Source organism: Pholcus phalangioides, unplaced genomic scaffold (assembly GCF_987345545.1).
Source record: "Pholcus phalangioides strain wild (caught in Gottingen) unplaced genomic scaffold, Ppha-v1.0 ptg000017l_1, whole genome shotgun sequence".
NCBI lineage: Eukaryota > Metazoa > Arthropoda > Arachnida > Araneae > Pholcidae > Pholcus > Pholcus phalangioides.
Genome location: NW_028301610.1, coordinates 46,053,682 through 46,074,402, shown reverse-complemented (window position 1 = coordinate 46,074,402; position 20,721 = coordinate 46,053,682). Strand labels below are relative to the sequence as shown.

The window sequence follows — 20,721 nt, the reverse complement described above, 5'->3', positions numbered from 1 at the left end:
AGTATGAATTATATAAAATAATTCTTCCACAAAGACTCCACTTCTTTCTTTGGAAATCCCTTGGGAAAAGGTGGTGGATGTGGTTTCGATAACAAAAGAAAAACCTACTCCACTGGTCTCTTTGTTTCCTTCCACTTCCAAAGTGCTAAGAAAGATACCAGATTCAGAGATTCATGGCTGGTACTTCATTTATAAATCATCCAAAATTCTTTCCGAAAACCACAAGTAAAAAAGTTAAAAGAAACAGAAGCGTAGAATAGGTATAAAAATATTTTACGCATGGGTCATTACATTTGCCCCATACTTTTTTCACTTTTTATCGATAAACTCGATCAGGGTATCGATGGGATTACTAGAAAATTCGCAGATGATGTGAAGTTAATGGGGGTAATCGGGAATCAAAGCGATAGGGAGTCGCTCCAGACTAGTCTAAACAGGATTGCAGCATGGGCAAATGAATGGAGCACGACGTTTAGCGTTGATAAGTGCATAGTAGCTCATTTTGGTTCGAGCAACCAACGGTTCTCTTACGAGTTGAATGGTGTCACTATCCCGGATGCAACTAGGGTCACCGATTTGGGAATTCTCATTGATGAGCGGCTTAGGTTTTCTGAACATTGTTCAGCGGTAGTCAAAAAAGTGAATAGAATGCTTGGTCTCATTTTCAAAAAAGTCTCTTCGCACTCTCCTATAGTCATTCTTCCGCTTTTTCGAGGCTTAGTTTGTCCTGGACTGGAGTATGCTGTAAGGTTTTGGAGACCATACCTACAGAGGGACTTAGACTTGGTTGAAGGGGTGCAGAGAAGAGCTACGTGTGTCCTTATTGGCACACAGGGCTTGAGTTATGAAGAGAGACTTCTTTTGAATATGTTCACATTGGATGAACGCAGGTGTCGAGGAGATATGATCGAAGTGTTCAAAATTTTCAATGGGATGGACCATGAACTTTTAGTACACTGCCAATCGACTGCTTTTACAAGGGGACACCAGTATCGATTGGTGAGGGACAATGCAAGGTTATGGTGTTTTAGTTTTCCAATGAAGCAAAAGCTGTGGCTTTATCATCACCTGCTGGAGAATGATTATAGTCTTATAATCAAATAAGACACTAGCTGCCCCCTGAAGAACAAAGCCAGTGTGGGGTAGGTGGGGTAGTTTCGCTCTTCACAGACACCATATTTTCTTATTGTTTACAAGCAGCACATCAAGTCTAATATATCCCCCTCACACATGATATAAGCATGTTAAAAATAATTGAGAAAAAACTGATAACATTCAGGATTAATAAATGCAAAATAATTCTTTATGAAAAATTTTTTTTTACGATTTACAAATCGATTTACGGTTTGATTTTGCTGCATTGTAAGAAGTATTTATAGGGGAATTAAAAGTAAAATTACTAATAACTGAAATTAATAAACTTTTTGTTTGAATTATTTGGAATTTGAACACTCCTGAAAATGTGTTCAAAATAAATGTTAATTTAAAAATAATTTCATTCAATAACTAAATAAATAATATTATTCAATATTAATATAAAATTAACATATAATTATGAATTTAAACCAAAAAACATTTCTTCCCATTAACCCTGGTTTGGCAAACATTCATTAACATTTCTAATTATTCATGATTCTTCAAGTTCTCTGTGTATTTATTTATCAATTTTAAACTGTATTAATGAAATATTTTTCAATTATTATTATACTTCATTATTAACTAAATGTGAAACTTAATTTTGTGAATAATGTAATATAAACATACATGAAAGATAAAATATAATTATTCATACACACACGAACAGGTACAATTGCATTTTATGTACAATGTATTAACCCAGGTTAGTAAGAAAATTTGCCATTCTAAATTTTAAGTTTTTCTTTTCCAATAAATGGTGGAAGTGGTTCCACTCATTATTTTTTGTTTTAAAAAAAATTAAAGTTGTCGTTAATAGGTTAATTGTCAAAACTATGTTTATTCCTCTAGTCTTCGATGGAAATTTAATAAAGTATAATTTTGAAAAATTGTTTAGAACACTCATGACATGCATAAAAAAAAAGTATATATATATATATTTGAAAAAATATGTTACTACAAAAAATTCATTTTAAAAAATTAAATTATAAAAAATTATACAATACAAAGATTTAAATTTTTTCAAATCCTGTTCTGCATTTTTTGTGTGCATTTTAGTGGAAAATTCATTTAAATGTATCAAAAAATTTACAAAGGGGCCATTCAAGTATTACGTAAGCAGATTTTCAGCCATTTTCGACCCCCTCCCCCACCCTTGTCAGCAAAACACTGTGACCCACTTCCCCCCATCAGAAAAATTACGTCAGCAACTTAGAATATTTCATATCTTCAAAAAGGGGTTGTTGATGACATAAGCAGCCTTCAAACCTCCTCCCCCCTTGTCATCAAAAGTCAGCAAACCCAAACCCCCCCCCCTCGATGCTAACATAATACTTAAATGACTCCAAAGTTATGATTCATTTTCATAAACAATGTTACTTGAATGGTTAGCCTCTGAAACATCATTCATGTCATTAAAAAAAATGTTTTTCTCAAAAATTTTTTTTAGAGAGATATATATATAAAATTTTTCTCATGGTCAACAAGGATGGTAGAAGCAATAAATAATTGAAATCTGGAATGATGACTTTTCATTTCAGCATTTAGTTGAATGATTTGAAATAGGAGCAACCCAATCTTACTTCGATGAATTTTGTGTTATGAGCCAAAATAAATATATTGACAGTCAAAAAACCATTATTATTTTTTCCCGTCTTTTACTTTATATATTTAGGAGAAATTTAAAATAAGAGTTGTTTCGATAGTTGCTGTGCCTCTGGTTTACAAATATGTTGGCAAAATTACATTTTTCTCATGAAACATTCCACAAAAAATGTTTACATAATTGTTTTGTACATAAATTTCAAATTTTAGTGTACAAATTATTTCCATTTTTATTCTGTATGTTTTTGTGAACACTTTAGTGAAAATTTTGCTTGAATATATTGAAAATTGGAAAAGTTATGATTTTTATTTTCTCAAACAACGGCACTTAAAAATCGAGCCTCAGAAAAGTCATCTGCGTTATTTTTTATGAATAAATTTTAGCATTTGTTTTCTCAAAGTTTTTTGAAGTCATATTTTACATGGGTTAAAGTAAGGCAACAAATAAAATCATAAAAATGAGTGACCATGGGTTTCATGGCAGGATGATTTGACATGGAATGACCCACATTAGATTAAAAAATAAGTGCATGTTATATTAAATTCCAATCAACTTGGATAATAATTGTTGAAATCTTTGTTCTATGTTGTCAAGAGTTTTATCAGTTATTTAAATCGGTTTTATCAGTTTTTGCAGTCACTTCAAATCCTTAAAATATTTTTGCTTATTACTAATAAATGAACAGTAAATGATAAGTATTTAATTTAGAAACATTCAGTTTTGGAGATTTTAAACATAATCTTTATAATATTCTTGATTTATTTTTCTAGAACCACCAATTTCTTATTTGACTTGATAAATGGCTATTTTTTTTGATAAAATATAATTTCAAAACTTAATGCATACATTAGTTTGCGTTATTTTTTTACAACCCTATGTTTGTTTGTGAGATTTTTTTTGAGTGAGAATAAATCAAATATAAATGCAAAACAAATTCTCTGATAAGAAGATATCCCAAATCAACAATAATGTCTTACATAAATGAAAGAGATGAATGGTGACATTCTGATAGGTGTCAGTTATTACATACCCATGAAAAATTTGAAATAATTTCTAGAAGTGTTAAATTGATTTTTTTTTTAATAAATGATGTAAAAAACAAAAATAACTATCAAACACAACTTATTTTATAACTAAAATATACAGTATTTTTTTTTTAATTTGCTATACAGCTTATTACTACTAAAATGTTCATGCACCTCCCATTAACACAACTAATCTAAGAATTTTCTAATGAATTGGTGAATGCCAGAAAGTATAATGTTTTTGTATTATGTGTCTTTAACATTTACATGAATGTCTGAATGCATATCATGCATTCCAAGTGCTGCCACCTAAACCAAGTTAAAAGATGCCCGAATTTGTTGATTGTAATTATTGTGTTGTGGGTCTGTCTGTTCTCTGTAGTGATACTTCTAAAATTTTAAATCTCTTTTCAAATAAGAGAAGAGCTTGCATCCATGCCTTGAAGTTATAAAAATGTGTGAAAACCAATTTTAGCAAACCACCACTTCGCCACCTGCTGGGATTGAATCTAGTCTCTTGCAATGCAAAGCCATTTTAGTATCCACATGATCACACAGTAGCCTTATATGGGATACTGCAAATAAAGGAATGTGTTTATATTTTTGCTCTGGTAGAATCTTTTTTTTTTTTTTGCCTACTATAAGTTTTTACATTTCCTTGTTTGTTCAATTGATCAGTCCGAGGTAGACGGACTGATCCAAAATCCACTGTGGTGTCAAATGAAATATTTCTCAAAGAGTGTGGTAAATGTGTAAAATGTGCTGTCTGAATCAATTGTTGATTCACTGACTATTGCCACATTTGAAAAACATTATGACAGTTATTAATGGCATACTTAAAATATTCTGGGGGTCTACGCTATTCAGGGATATTTTTACATATTTATCAATTCTTTCCTCACTTTGGAATTTGTGACTCCCTTGCTGAACTCTTGCTTGTTGTTGACCATTTATATTATTATACAAATACAACGCCACAACAGGCAAAATACCCAACGAGGTGGCTGTACTGTATATCAATGCATACACCATATTTCTTGGAGTAAGTGCCCCATAATAAAGAAAAACATTTTAAAACATTTGCTCAATGTAAGCGCCAAATCTACATATTTGCTACACCATACAGATGAAATTCAACACATACATGTAATTACTCTTTCCTTATATTCAACTAATGGACAACAACTCTATAAACTCTATCGACACCCAACACCAGCATTCAACAACAATAAGCTGTGAACGCTAGTGGAGTCTGACCCTCCTCAAATTGTAAGACAGTGTTTTTCCATTAGCACTTACCTGAGGATCCCTAGGTCAAACACACAGGGAACCAAGGAACCCTAGGCTATGAAACTGTAGAAATTATAGTGAAAATAAACATGCCCTGGAGCAGGGTGGGAACTAGTGGGGGCAGGGCAACTGCCCGGGTGGCAAAATTTAAGGGTCAGTAAATTTTAGATGGAAACAAAGAATACCATTATAAAATTTTAAATTGGTGGGGGCAGCAAAATCATGTTCCCCCGGACACCAAAATAACATGTATATCCTAGTTACGGCCCTGGTAACTTTTTTTTTTTTTTTTCAACCACACATGCCTAATGCTAATACATAAAACACTTATTTGGGCATATATTATTATAGTTACATGTCCAACTGGGGATCAAAATTTTTGGATATTTATCCAGCTCTAGCATGCATGTCTAGAGATGCGCAATTCCAACATTCTCAGGGCATGTAAACCATGCCTCTTACGCATTTCTGGGGCATTAATTTTGTTATGGGCATCTTTTTCTCAGCCACCTCCTTGAGCATTTTGCCTGTTGTGGCGTTGTATTTGTATACGCAAGCCTCCTACACGTCTTGAGATAAGCTAGTCTTCTATGCATGTATATGGATAAGCAAGTGTTTTATACATTTCAGGTAGGATGTATGCCTTCTATGCATTTGTTAAGAGTATGCAACCACACACACTTCATACACATTTTAAGTGGTAATCAAGAATTGTATTTTTGGAATTTCTGTGCACCTCTCCCCTTTCAGCATCCACTGTTCCTGCTCCAATATGTTATTCATTCTCCAGTTTTTCATTCTGAAGTTTATTTTTTATTCATCAATAATGATGCAAAAAGATATGCGCCACAACTTTCAAGTTAAATTATTTTACATACTTTCAAAAAATAAGATGTGACAAATTAAAAAAAGTTCAAATACACTAAAGTAATGTGTAAGGGTGGTATGCATGTACAAAACATTTTAATGAATTTAAAAAAAAGAAAAACCAATAAATTCAAAGTTTACCAATCAAGCTACGTCTCTCTCTGAATGCTGAGAATCTGGATTCTTGATCACGAGTTATTCTTTTCCACTGGTATTTCATTTCATAGTAGTAATCACTATAAAAGTTGATAAAAATTGATTACATATAATTCCTTTATATTTTTACATTGCATATTACTTAGTGATTTAAAAATTTCAGATTGTATATAATTTCAAGAAACAATTTCATGAGAACTAGGTAAGTTCCACCCTAATATAAATAAAAAATAGAGATTGTAGAAGCATTTCCAGACTAAAGCTAAACATTTGACTGTATTTAGTGTGATTTTTTTTTTCTACCATTTTGCAGAGAGACAAAGATTTTTAAATATGTCTTCATGTGGCCGAATGAATAAAGACATTCCCACCACAATTTAACAATATTAATGGACAAACCACCTTTTCTTCTGATCAAACTACTAAGTATCTTGGCACAATTTTCAATACTAGACTGACAATGCCATCTAAAAATCACAGCCATTTACAGAAACTCTACTCAGATTATGTCATCCCCTGAATAAAAATTTATCTCTCTAAAAATAGAATGTGCTCATACAGTGAAACCTATCTAAGATGGGCACTACATGAGATGGAAACTTGTCTTGAATGGAATTAAAAGATAGTCTGTTCGATGATTAATGCTATGATATACACCTTTTTAAAATGTAAATCTGTCTAAAACAAAATAGTATTTGTCTCTTGAATTCCCGTTTTGCACAGGTTTCACTGTATATACTCAGATGGTCAGACCAGTACTTACTTATGCTGCTTTGCATCAAATTATGCCAGAAAAAAAAACAAAAAAATCACACCAATTCCAAAACACAATTTTTAGAAGATTTGAAAAGCTTCTATGTTTATCACAATCACTAATCTCAATGAAGAATAATAGATTCTATATCCATATTCCAATTCAATGAAAACCAATCGCCAAACTAATTTGACAAGTTAGACAACTTCACTATTGAAATTATGCAAAAATTCTCCAACAAGTAGGGTAAGAAAAAACAATGATTTTTTCTTTTAAATCAAAAATCTGATCTTTTTAAATTTAAATTAACTCTCTCTGACTGCTTATGAATTAAAACAAATCATTAAGAATTCATGTTTTTTAAACTAATCTCTCAAATTTAATTTGGCATTAATGAATAAACTAACAAACAAATAATAAGAAACGAACAACAAACAACAAGCAAGAAATATGAACACCAAAAATCTGTTTATGTAACATAAAAGATCTTTTCTTTTTTTTTCCTTTTCAAACCGAGCACAAATCAGGTCTATTGCCATAGGCAATTTACTACCTAGTGAGTTGTGCCGGAAGTGTAAGTGCGTGTACCTAACAATCTAGTGTTGTGTATGATTTTTCAGTGCTGCCATCTATATCTCAGAAGTGAAGTGAGTGATGTGTAGTGACTGAATATTTGTACTGTTTGTAGGACTGTTGCTCTCTGTGGCGAGACTTTTTAACGGGTAGATCGGCTCGCATTTGCGCCTCGAAGTTGGGAACCACAGAAAACCAACTTCAGCCAACCACCACTGTGGTGACGGTGGGGCTCGAACCCGGGTCCCCGCGATGCGAGTCCATCACTATGACCACTCGACCACCACAGCGGCAACATAAAAAATCATTGAGCTCGAATTAACTTCATGAATAACATTTTTTTTGTAAAGAAAAACTCATGAAGAAAAATGTTTTTATCCATGAGGGCTTGGCCCCCTTAAATTAAATACTTGGTAGCAATGCAGTATCACATATGTTGCAGGGTTTCTTGAGGGTGATTCATTCAATGTACAACCAAAGGGTCCTTCAGCATCTACTAATGAAAATATATTCTATTAACAAGATTGTTTCTTGTGCAATTGGTAGATGCATTTATTATGATGTGTTTCCCAGCTTGCATGATGCTGCTTAATAATTTACACATTTTTATTCTTTCACAAATTTAATGAGTTTTGGCAAAAAAAACGAAACTTTAATACAAAAGTGAAAGTCTGGAATTAATTCAAGTTCAATGGTATTTATATGTTGGTGCAACATCTATTATTATTTTAAATAAACAAATAGGGTATAGAATTCAACACTTCACACAAAAACGAATTTCTCTTTTTTTTTTTTTTTATTAGGGGAACCCTAGTGCCCCATTGCAAATACTTGGTGCAGTTTTTTTTTCAAGTTCAGCTCCCCATATTTTTCTGCAATTTTTTTCTATACACAAAATTTAGATATATAACAGCTATCTTTCTGCGCTGTATCTGTAAATCAGGTATTATCTATTATTTATCTCAGATCTCCTATATTTTAATCAACAACTATACCACATTTCAATAGCGTGCATACCATACTAGCGTTATTTTTACTTTAATATCATTAATGTTAAATAAAGGAAAGATTAAATCTAAATTTTGTGATTTGAATCAATGATTTAAAAAAAGAATAACGTGAATAAAATCAGTATACCCTGATGACAAGGAAGAAGTCCTGAAACATCTCAGGCCCAAGAATATCCTGTGGTGACTAGCTCTACAAGAATAAATTTCCACAAAATATTTTTGCCTCTTTTTCTGAGGCAATTTATTGTGAAAATAGTTGCAAATATTTTAGATTCTTGTTTGTATACGAGTTAGATTAATATGTAGCTGGGTTGCCACATTTTAGTTCATATTTTGTTCAATATATACAGAGTGTATAGCAAACAGGGGGTATGACGGGTGAACCATTGATTCTAGAGGTATACTTCCAATTAGGAAAATTTTCAGAATAAAGTGTAGTACTCAAATATGCCATTCATGCTGCAAGGGGTTTTATAGTTAATAAAATAAAAAAAATTAACTTTTTATACAGTCCCTGTGTGCCCCAAAACCCAATAAGAAAGTTGTTGTCCTGTTTCTAAGTGCAATATTCACTGAGATATTTGAATTAGGAAAATGGGGGGAATAGCATTAAATGTGGGTAAAATGGGTTTTTTTCCATTTAAAGCTGTTTTTCCCCCAACTTTTCTGTTTTTCGGATTTGAATATCTCAGTGAATATTGCACTTAGAAGCATGGAATTTTTTTGCTGGCATCATGACAGACAAAGCAGCAACTTTCCACTTGGGTTTTGGGGCACATGGGGACCATATGAAACGTAAATTTTTCTATTTTAATAACTATATCACCCCTTTAAGCATGAATGACATATCAGAGTAATAAATATTGGGAAACGTTTTCCAATTGGAAGTATACCTCTAGAATCAACGGTTCACCAGTAAAGTGCCCCTGTTTGCTATGCACCCTGTACATATAGTAATCATATTATTTATTTTCTAATTCAGGATCAATGCGCGAGCATAATTGTCTAGTCACGTTTTTTCGTTGGTCCGTAAAAATTACTTATCACTCGTGAGTTAGCTGTTATTTGTGCTACATATGTTATATAGGATGTCAAAGTTCGTAAATAAGTTATCAAGTGGAAATTCAGTATGTACCCATAATTAATCAATATTTAGTTTCTTTATTGTGTCGTTATAGAACTACTTTGTGCCATCGTATTACAAGTCAAAATATAGCGGATTACTATGTGAATCAGCTGAGTCAACCTGGTTGCTGAGCAACAAGTGACGTGAGCGGGATTAACACAGAGGAAAGAAGGTAGAGCATTTTCCTTGAACTAATATTAATGTTGGAGTGTATAATTGCTTTGGCCATACTTACTGATTGCCCGGGACAGAGTATTGACCATACATTTTATGGGACAGCCACTAATAACTTAGTTTTAATCAATATTAGTGGTTTTACGGAGGCATAAGGATGCGAAAAAAACATTGCAGCAAGATGTTGAAGAAGTGAGAGAACTTTCAGATAGGACGAGAGATAGATTGCTCTTATATTGAAATAAAAGCAATAATTGATGACATTAAAAGAATGACGAAGAGGAGTAAGGCAACAGAAGTTAATCTTTCTGAAAAATTAAATACCATTTTGATGATATATATGAATGCTCAATGTGAAATTAGTCGATTGAAATTTGAGTTGATGCAGAAATAAGAAAAGATATGATATAGATGGGTTGGAAAGGGAATTCAGAGAAATGAAGGAGCTAGTTAGAGAATTGCGAGTGGACAAAACATAGATATCTTGAAGGAAGGACTTCAAGGTACTAGAACGATTGAAAAGAAAGGAAAGAGACCTAGAATTAGATCGAAAATTCATCCAAGATATAATCTTGACGATAAAACCGAATGAGCCTACACAACCGGAAAAAACTAGAAGAGAAATACAGCCAATTCCAATCCAGAGAAACCACTACTAAACCATACATGTACCTCTTCCATATTCCTCTGCGGAACCTCTAACGAATTGGTAGATGTTGGAATGTGTATGTACATGTAGTGAACGGAACTTTCTGCTATACGTGTTGACTCCGCTCACTGTCAGTTGATCGACAAGCTGGGAGGGGGTTGATGTACCGATCAAGGATGGCAATTTCAGAGTGATCTATTCCAATACCTCTAAGCAAACTACGACTGAGGAGCGTACAAAATCACGCTCGTCGTCACCATAGAGAGCTTTAATCCCCTTTGGAGAAACAGAGATGTAATTCATATAGGACCTAGCACACTACCTGGAGCTGTGGATGAGCGAATCGGTCTGGAATGTGAGATTGAGTTGTTAACTTGTACCTACTACTACTTCACCAAACACCAACTCTGGCCATATCGCTATACTGCAATTTAAGTCAATTTAAGTCATCCAGCAGTTAGTTCGATCGGTTCAACTATCAGTGCCGATGTAACGTATTGTAATATCGTTACCTCCCGGTTCTTTAATATTTCTCCCCCAGTAACCATTGAGTGGATGACAACAATGAAATAGACAAAGGTTTTGATTGAACTATAAACATTTATTCAATTATATATTAAACTATTAATGTTACGTTTTATCAACAATTATCACAGTTAGGCTTTTCTCTCAATGTTACAATGAAACTATAAAAGGGATCGATCTCACCGCCATGTCCTGGTTTTCACGTGTTAGTTCTCATCGTCCGATACACTTTCCCAGGTGTTTACCTAACAGCCAAAGAGTCCCCAGTACCAGCTTCAGTCGGGTTTGATGTCTTCAAACACTCCTTGAGACCAGAGCTCAGCTGCTGCACATAAAACTGGAGGTGAAAGTTCACGGGTAGCCGGTCTGGCCACTAACCAATCCACTGGATCACGACGACGTTGAAACCTCACGTGAAGTCAAGCGATGAAACGGGTTAAGTGCCAAGGCACACTTCTACAATTATAACTTCATTATATTTATGAGACGATCTAGTTCACACCATAACAGGGCGTGACGCCTTAGTGATTAAGTAGCAGAATCGGTCGTAAGTAAGTAGTAAGCAGTGAAGCACATCTCTAACTGGCTTTTATATAGTAGCATTCCCATAATGCCTCACGGAAGAACCAATCACAACATTGAAGGTGTGGCATTAGCTTGTATCTAATTTACATAATTTCATGAGAGAAAAGGAAATATTGTAAACATTATATTGAATCTGGCAACAAAACATAACAAGATGGCAGCCGATCGGCAGACACACGATCCCACTGGTCGATCCCGGAGACAAAGGCAAAACAATGACTAGAATAAAGATGATTTCCACAGGGGCCCAATTGGTAACGTTACATCGACTGTGAAAATTGGCAGTTTGCCATAGGAATCAACGCGCATCGCCAGGCAGGGATGTGCATCAGAAGGAAATGCAGTCTAAATAGAATGTGCACAAATGGGACCATTTTTTTACTGGTTGCATTACAGCACTCAGACAAAACATATTGGCACAGGTAAAATAAAAAAATTAAAAGAAATGTTTCTTATATATGAGAGCCAAAACCATTGTATAACGTTACAAACATAGTCCGGCCAATTTTCAAATTCAGACAGTCAATGCTCCGTTCACACTCGCAGGGAAGCACTGTAGGGGGCTGACAGGATTCTAGCCAGGGGACCTGAGATAATTCTCAATTTTTTTTCACACTATAAATTCACTATACAGTGGCCCGTGAACAATCTGGCCTGGGCCACCTAAGATCTTAGCTTAGGAGCCCTACTGCAGGATGTGAGGCCACTGTACCAGTGGTTCTCAATGTTTGGAATCCCACGGCATAGTTGATTTCTTTTTCTTGATTGAAAGGCTCGGCCATACACACGTTAATGGGAAATAAATGAGTAAAAAAGAAACAATAAATCACTCACAGCCCGATTCGGCCGATGTCAGGGCCCGGTGGTTGAGAAACACTGCACTAGACCAACCAAGGGCCCTTCCGAAGAATGGATTTCACATATTCCTTTTCCTATTCACATTTTTCGAAGACCGATATCAGACACTTATTTGCTCTGTCGTCATGCTTTGGTGTCAGTCTAGACCGCAAGCTTGTTACCGTATTCCAATGGTTCTTTTTTGTCAGCTGCCTCCCTTGCACAATTCATGGTTCATCTGCGGCTCCCCAAAAAGTTTGGCAGATATTTTCCCATATAAAAGAACCACTTCAAAGCATAAATAGGAGCATAAATCAATATTTACAGCTCGCCACGACGATCCTAGGAGCTGCAACGCACAGTTTTAGAAACACTGTGGTATATACCAATAAATTCGGCCTAAATGTTGCATCGCCACACAATTAACGGCAATCCAATGTTTGTCTTCTCTTGAACTCTCTCGTTCTGTCACATGCTTATACTGTACGATTTCGTCACTCGCTATAGCTAGTTGGTAAAGAGCAACGCGATTTAAAAAATAATTATTTAAAAAACATACTTCCTTCGCGGGGGAAAAAAATTGGTGCCTTTTCACCAGGCCCCCACAAGGATGGGGCTGACAGGGCTGCAACCCTGATGCCCAGGACAATCACCATCATTGTTTGTTTTTCATGCTATAAATTCACTAGAGCCCCCCATGAAACCTTTGGCTTGCAGACCCCCTCTACGGAAAACTTATATTGTACCTAAGCAGACTTCCAACTGTCCTGCCAGTCACCCTCCCTATAGGAATTATCATGGAATCCTGAGAACACTGCTTTAGGGGATTATAAGGGGATAGGTGAATTGAATAGGCTCTAGGGCAGTGATTCCCAATGTGGACGTTAACGCCCCCTTGGGGGTGATAGAATGTTTCAGGAGACGGTAGAAGCTATGGATATAACATAGGATCCTATGGGTTAGATTGCATTGGGGGGGGGGCGCAATATGGGAGGAAAAAATTTATTAAGGGGGCGATGGGAAACCATGCACTAGGGGAATAATTACTGATGTTGAAAGGTCTGGACAAGCAAAGAAAGAAAAATTATTTTTTGTTCATCCAGGCTAAATTAGTTTCTTTGCCCCACCCATATAATATCCGCCCCGATGTAGGGTGACTACACATTGACATTGTTCTTTTCTGTTGATACTCACCCATCCATTCCTCCTGGGCAAAGAAAAGGAGAAAAGAAACCCGAGAGAGAAGAAAAAATATTGAATAACACGGCTTCTCCAAAGCCAAGATTTTAGAGAATAAATCAAAAAAAAATCTCTAGAATTGTAAAATCCATGCCCTTCACTCAAATTTTGTGACTTTTTAGGGACTTCCGTAATCTTTTTCTCATTCCGTGACTTTTCCGTGATGGTAGACACCCTGGAATAAATACCAGAAATAATTTCGGAATTGGTGAAAATTCAGAATTCCAGAAATGATAAAAATGCAGGTTTACAAAATTGATGAAAATTCAGAATTTATTGTTTAATTTAAAAAAGTATTGTTTCTTTAACAGCTAGGCCTGGTGTGACTGCACCTGTTGCACACCCCTAAGGTTGCAGTGTATTTACAGGGGGGCTGAGGGGAATATAGCCCAGGGCAGCAAATTCGAAGGGGCAGCGAATTTCGGAGTATAGAAAGAGGGGAAGAGAGAAAACTTTTTTTTTTAATTCACGTTTTTTGTAAACATATGGAAGTGCCACATGTCATTTCTATCATAAATAATATATAATAACTAAACCATATTGTTTATTTTTTGTGTTTTTTCCATGCAGATTTCCATCGAAGTGAAAAAATATATGATTGTCTAACCTTCCTATTTACAGTGTTATTCACCACCTTTCCAAATAGTATTGTCACAAGTAGAGGTGGGAGGGTGAGTACGCGTCCAGCCAAGCAAAGCAACACTCATTTCAAAATACTAAAGTTGCTGAAAAAAGACGAGTTCAGCCGAGATCCCCTAAAGAAGGAGGGGTTATCTTATTTGAAGGGCTTCCTATGGAGGGTGTTGGTACAGTGGTCAGGAGAAAAAAAAAAAAGAGTTTTTTTCCGTGATTGGAGGCTGCTGCACCCTCCCCAGCTGACTACAAAGAACATTTTTTCAATAGCTCAATTTTGGCTCTTCGAAAGTAAAAAAAGGACATTCTACTGATTTTAATTATGCCCGCCACATGAGAAAAAATCTTATGAAATGAAGATGCTTTTATTGGCGCCGCTCAGGGCTTTGGTGAGAGTCTTTGGGCTATGGTTGACCATCTGGGGGGATAGAAACAGTGTTAAGTGGCTATAAATTGAATGGATGAATTCGATTACAATACGATTTTTTTAACTGGTTTGGGAACCGAAATGGGATGAAGCTGGTCAATCCAGAACAACATCTGTTTGCAGTCACTCATTGGAATATAAAGAAATCATGGTACAGGTAGGCGGGGTCACGCGATTCTGTTTACCGGTTCTAAGGACAGCTCTCCTCATGTGATGTTTTCTTGGAAAAAAAAGGGAAGACAAATGTGGAGCATGGCAGAACCCACATTTTTATTAATTGTATACAGTATTACAAAACTACATTTGGTTATAAACGCAGAATTACCACCAAAACGGAAAAAGCTCCTCTTCATTTTACACTTTCCCAATGAAAGCATAGTAAATATCAGATATAGCTACTCATGTTTGATAAGTTCATACGTTTTGTATTTTGTGAGAGTTCTGAAATGATAATTTATGAACTATCGCCACAATTCAATCGTAGGTAATTTGAAATCCTCTGTAATACTGCCTGGCAGTTGAGTGGTTAGGGAACCAGCTTCTCACTGTGCAGGTCTGGGTTTGAATCCCAATTCTGGCATGGATGTCTACTAACCTAACACTAACAAATTCTCTGGACGGATCATGCTGATCCTTTGGGAATACATGAAGATTGCATTATTATACTTTTATTCAATTAGGGGCGTATAAGACTCATATTTTTTTATACGATACATAGATAAATTGAAAAAGTTTGAGAAAATTAAAGTAAAAAATGAATATTTATTGTACTTTAGTTTCATTTTGAGTGCAAAACCACATGAAGTTGACTCACATCCTGGTCTTAAAACAGGGACAACAATTAAATCGAATTTCCTCTGTAATCTTTATATATTGTCCTGTCTTACATTTTTCAGATGAGTAACAAACACCACAGGTCTATACCTATACGTATAGTGTAACCAAAAATACAGCAAATTAATAGCGTTATCACAATATTGATGAAAATGGACACAGGCAGTGCCTTTTACATATACACAGTATTTTAATTTTAATGTTATATTAATATTAATCCCCTTATTTCATGGAACGAGAATCACGTTGTCTACGTTTTGAAAAACATGATTTTAGAGTGTTGATTACACTGAGAGAGTTGCAACACATACGTTAATTTTTGTTTAAAAAAACACAATTTCCAAGAGATTGGCCTAATGCATCAAACGATATTCAACTGTCGCATTAAATTGTCAAAATTAATTGAATAGCATTTTTAAAAATGAAAAGAATTGCTGAGCATTTAGCAAGAATTTCCGAAATTAAAAATAAGCATTTAATAAATTTCATATCAGAAATGTGCAGTGGATGTGGGCCTTATGTGCAGTTCATAAACAAAATGTAATAAATATTGATGGTTCTTTTTTTTCCGATACCGCGACGCATGCGGTACTGTATTAAACTACACGTACCTCAATAAAAAAATAAATGTGTACATCATGAATATACACTCTGTATATTCAAGTAATACAATAATTTAAATCACGAGTGAACAAACCACTGTCGGGCCCCATCTAGAATTTTAATCGGTCCACGAAACAATTTTTTAAAAGTATTTCATTATTTCAAAATACACTTTAGCACGTGCGGTTAAAGATGATATGTATAGATCAGAGGCGGATTTAACAGTGGGCATACACCTGACATCTAAAGGACCCCGAAAACCCAAATTTCACACTTTTTTCTAATTTAAGGGGGCCCAATATTTTCTTTCATGCCCGGGGCCGCGTCCAGCTATTAATCTACCAGCCTCTAAAATCTGGTATAGATATTATGTAATGCATTATTGATTTTGTCAATCCCCCCCCCAACCCCGTTATATGGCAATCATTATGGATCGGAATATGATACAAATACAAGACAAAAAAAAATTTAGGTGCAACTATATACTTTTTTGTCTTTGTTTATGATTTATTAGTAATGGTGTGGAAGAAGGAATTTGAACTGAAAGGGAGGAGGCAGCAAAACCATAAATACAGCTCTGGTTGGCTCTGCCAAATGTATCATTCAGATTTTTATAAATAGCAGAGAAAAGAGCCATACTTCTTCATCTGTTGAAAAATTATTCTGTATGTCCATGGTTCAGCACAATGGTAACTTTGAAATAGAATGGGTAATTAAAAAAACTAAAAAAACAGGGAAATTCTTATTGTCATAAAGCTTTCAATTCTAATTAATGATCTAAGTGTTGATTGAAAATAATAATAAATTGTGCACCGATATAAATATTCCTACTCTGTTCATATACACAAATTGGAAATGTCTAGTGCTTGTGCTCATTTTTACTGAAACTTATTAAATGCGTGACAGAATAAAAATGTGTAAAATTTATTGAAGATAACCATGAAAGTTAAAAAAAACACATCATAATAAATATATCTATACTGTGCATACAAAACAATATTGTTAACATAATATGTTTTTCCATGAGTTTATGCTGAAGGACCCCTTGCTTCACCACAGAGTGAATCAAGGAACACAGCACAATATGTGATATTGAATCGCCATCAGGCAGTTACTACACAAAAGTGGGTAAACCTTTTCACTCAAGAAAAAAAAAAATTTTCATCCCTCAAGTTAATTCAGGCTCAGTTACATTAACTCAGATTTTTGTATATTTTGACATATTTCTTGTCTGTTATTAATGAGTAGCAAGTTCATTTGTAAGTTTATTGGTTGATACTAAACTAAATTTGTGAAATTAATTGAAAAACATGCATGGTTAATGAACATTAAGACTAATTTTGCTTAGTAAATTATCAGTTAATTGAAATTAAAAAATCTAATTTAAATCAAATTAATACATTTTTTATTCAAAAAACATGTTTTTTTCATACTTTGGGATGGGTAAATGATCGGTAAAGAAGGGAACCACTGACTTATAACTTTGAGGAACAAACGTAATGCATGTGATATTACTTTGGAGGGTAAAAAAAAGACTTTTCCAGGGAAATCCTTTGGAAATTATTTTTTACAAAAAAACTAGGAAAAAGTAGAAATTTTCTGCAATTGCATTAAAAAATTCAATAGATTCAAGAACTTTTCGAGAGTCTAAGAAATAGAGTTTAAAATTTGGAGACTTGTTATGGCAGCTGTACTATAATGTACATTACACAGATAGCTGTTTGTTGTAAGCAGAGATGCCCCAGTTGGGGGTTCCAGTGTAAATTCAATAAAAAAAATCAGCAGTAGAAAATAAAACCAATTCAAATATAAGATGGAAAAATTAAAACAATATTGACATATATTAAAACAATATGGCACAATATGGAAATTAACCAGTCATCTGGCCAATTAATTTCTCTGCATGCTATATTAGCAGTGCCCCTTTTTATGAAGATGTGCATGCTTTATCCGTTCTTTTGGAAGTTTGAAAAACTTGAAATTTTTTTTTTTTTTTTTGATTGAATTTCTTACAAAACATTAAAACTGATGTTCTTTGCTATATACAGGGCATCCATAATTAAAAATCCCTATTTTAAAGTAGCCTACAGGTGAAACCAGTCATCAGAAAATTGTGAAATTTTATGGAGGACTTCACGAAGTGATGGGATTTGTTTCAAGGGGAAAAAATTAGTTGCACATGTCACCACCAGAGAGCGTTTCACTTTGAATACCTGTAGTAAGCATATGAATTTATGTAATGTCATGCAGCAGCAGTTATGAAACCTAGAAACATTCGCTGAGATCTTGTTTCTCAATGTGTTTTCTGCTCACAATGACGATAAGTTTACAAGATCAGCTTTCTTGGTCAAATTGTTTTACCAAAACAGCAATTACGCAGTAAGTGCTCTACGGAAATATCAGACTTGGATGATTCAAAAAGGTCCAATGAATGTTAAAACCTTCAGAGGATGATAAAGAAATTTGAAACCACAAGATCGTTGGCTGTTCGTCTTGGAAGAGGAAGAAAACCTGTTTCTACAGATGCAGTACGGGAGGTTTCAGGTAGAAGAGGACAAAACTTCAAATTCTCGTGATAGCACTAGTGTGAGGCATGTAGCACAGTCGTTGGATAGGCCATATTCAACTGTCCATAGGATCATGCGGAAAATATCCTTCGATATCATCCGTACAAACTTTCACTTGTGCAGAGGTTGCCTCTCCATGATTATGATACTCGACTCCGGTTCTCACTGCAGTTTCTAGTTTGCATTGAGGTCGATTCAGAATAGTCTTAGAATATCCTCTGGACATACGACGCGAATTTTCACTTGGATGGTGCAGTCAATACCCACAACTTTGAATTTGGGAACCAGAAAATCTGCACGCTATCTTACAGGTTCCGTAGCATTCACCAAAAATGACGGTATGGTGTGGATTTACTGCATCATTTATTCTTGGTCCCTACTTCTACGAGGAGTTACTTTCTACAGGTCCAGTGTCATGCTCGATCACTGGGGAGCGATATGCATTTCTGTTACAGAACAAAATTGTTCTGGCTCTGTCAACGCCTTGCAGACACAATCTTTATACAAGACAAAGCTCCTCCACACATTGCAGTGCGTGTTAAGAATGTTTTTAAAACTCATTTTACAGAAGAACGTGTCATCTACGACCGCACTTCCCTAATCTATGGCCTCCCAGATCCCTGGACCTTAATCCAGGAGAATTTTGGCTTTGGGGGCATTGCATCTGGTAAGTCGTGACAATCCAAGAACTTTACCTGACCTTGAAGGCAGCATTTCACGTCACATGCTGAACATTTCTCTGCACACACTTTGGTCAGTTGTGGAACATGTCATCTTGCAATTTCACATGGTATCTGAAAATGATGGCAGTAACAATTATGTGTCATTTAATAAAACACCCTCAGGTGGCGATGTGCACAACTAATCCCCCCCCCCCCACGAAACAAATTCCCATCACTTGAAGTCCTCCAAAAAATTTCACAATTTTCAGATGACTGCTTTTGCCTGTGGGCTATTTTAAAATAGGACCTTTTAATTATGGATGCCCTGTATATATCACATAAAAGTGCAACACAAAAACAGTGCTGTTACATAATCCAATGTTTATCATATGAACTTGAACATCTGCATGACGGAATATGCTGTTGTAAGCACCACTGTTATGTATGGCCACAACGGCAAATGCTGTCATTGCCAGATGACTGGTTAAAATAATTACGTATAGAAAAGAAATGGGGAAAACTCACTCTGTGCTTTTCCTTAATATATCTCTTTCTTTCTCTGTTGAGTCAAATTTATAATACCCTAATAAAAATGGCCATGCAAGAGGACGAACAGTTTCTTCAAGACCCTGAAATTATATATTTTACACAGTGAAATACATTTTTAAATCCCATTTAGTTGTCATATGAGAAGTGATTAAAGTTGATTTATACAACTGTACTTTACTTCAATCCTTTGCTAGGGGCAATCAATCTGCCAGATTAATTTCAAATGATTTTACACATATCAAAGCTTAAACTTGAAGGTGGAGACAGTGCGATTGTATTTGCCCTCCCCCAGTGCATTAATGTATGCAAATAGGTGTTCTGGGGTTACCCCATCCCGATATTATGGTGAATTTTTGCTGTAAAAAATGTAATACTCCCTCCCGGAAGAGAAAAATGTAAAACACTGTCCTCCCTCTTTCTCCCGGAGAAAATTCTATGTACACTTAGTAGTGTATTTACAGGGGGGCTATAGCTCAGGGCGGCAAATTCAGAGGGTTCTGCAAATTTTGGAGCATAGAAAGAAGGGAGAAAAAAACTTTTTTTTTAAATTCACGTTTAGTAAACGTGTGGAAGTGCCATGTGTTGTTTCTATCGTAAATAATATATAATTATTGAACCATATTGTTTATCTTTTTTTTGTTTTTTCCACGCAGACTGCCATTAAGTAAAAAATAAATGATTGTATAACCTTCCTATTTACAGTGTTATTCACTGCGCTTACAGTGTTATTCACTGCGCTTACAGTGTTATTCACCAGCTAACCACAAAGAACATTTCAATAGCTCAATTTCGGCTCTCTTTGAAAGTAAAGACAACATTCTACAACGCAGGTTTTCTGAATACAGGGGGGGGGAAATATCCTCTAGTTTTAATGATGCCTGCCATATGAGAAAGAA

At 35.0% G+C, this 20,721-nt stretch overlaps 1 protein-coding gene across 2 annotated transcripts in view; it reads right to left on the bottom strand.

Annotated features, from left to right (window-relative positions):
- LOC149073515 (TBC1 domain family member 15-like) overlaps positions 1–20,721 on the bottom strand; it is a 196,274-nt gene that overhangs the window by 63,124 nt on the left and 112,429 nt on the right. For both annotated transcript variants that reach the window (XM_089247174.1, XM_089247173.1), the window contains exons 9-10: positions 19,802–19,905; positions 6,064–6,158 (exon numbers count right to left, since the gene is read on the bottom strand). In XM_089247174.1, coding sequence (XP_089103300.1) covers positions 6,064–6,158; positions 19,802–19,905 — 199 coding nt within the window. The remainder of the gene's footprint in view (positions 1–6,063; positions 6,159–19,801; positions 19,906–20,721) is intronic.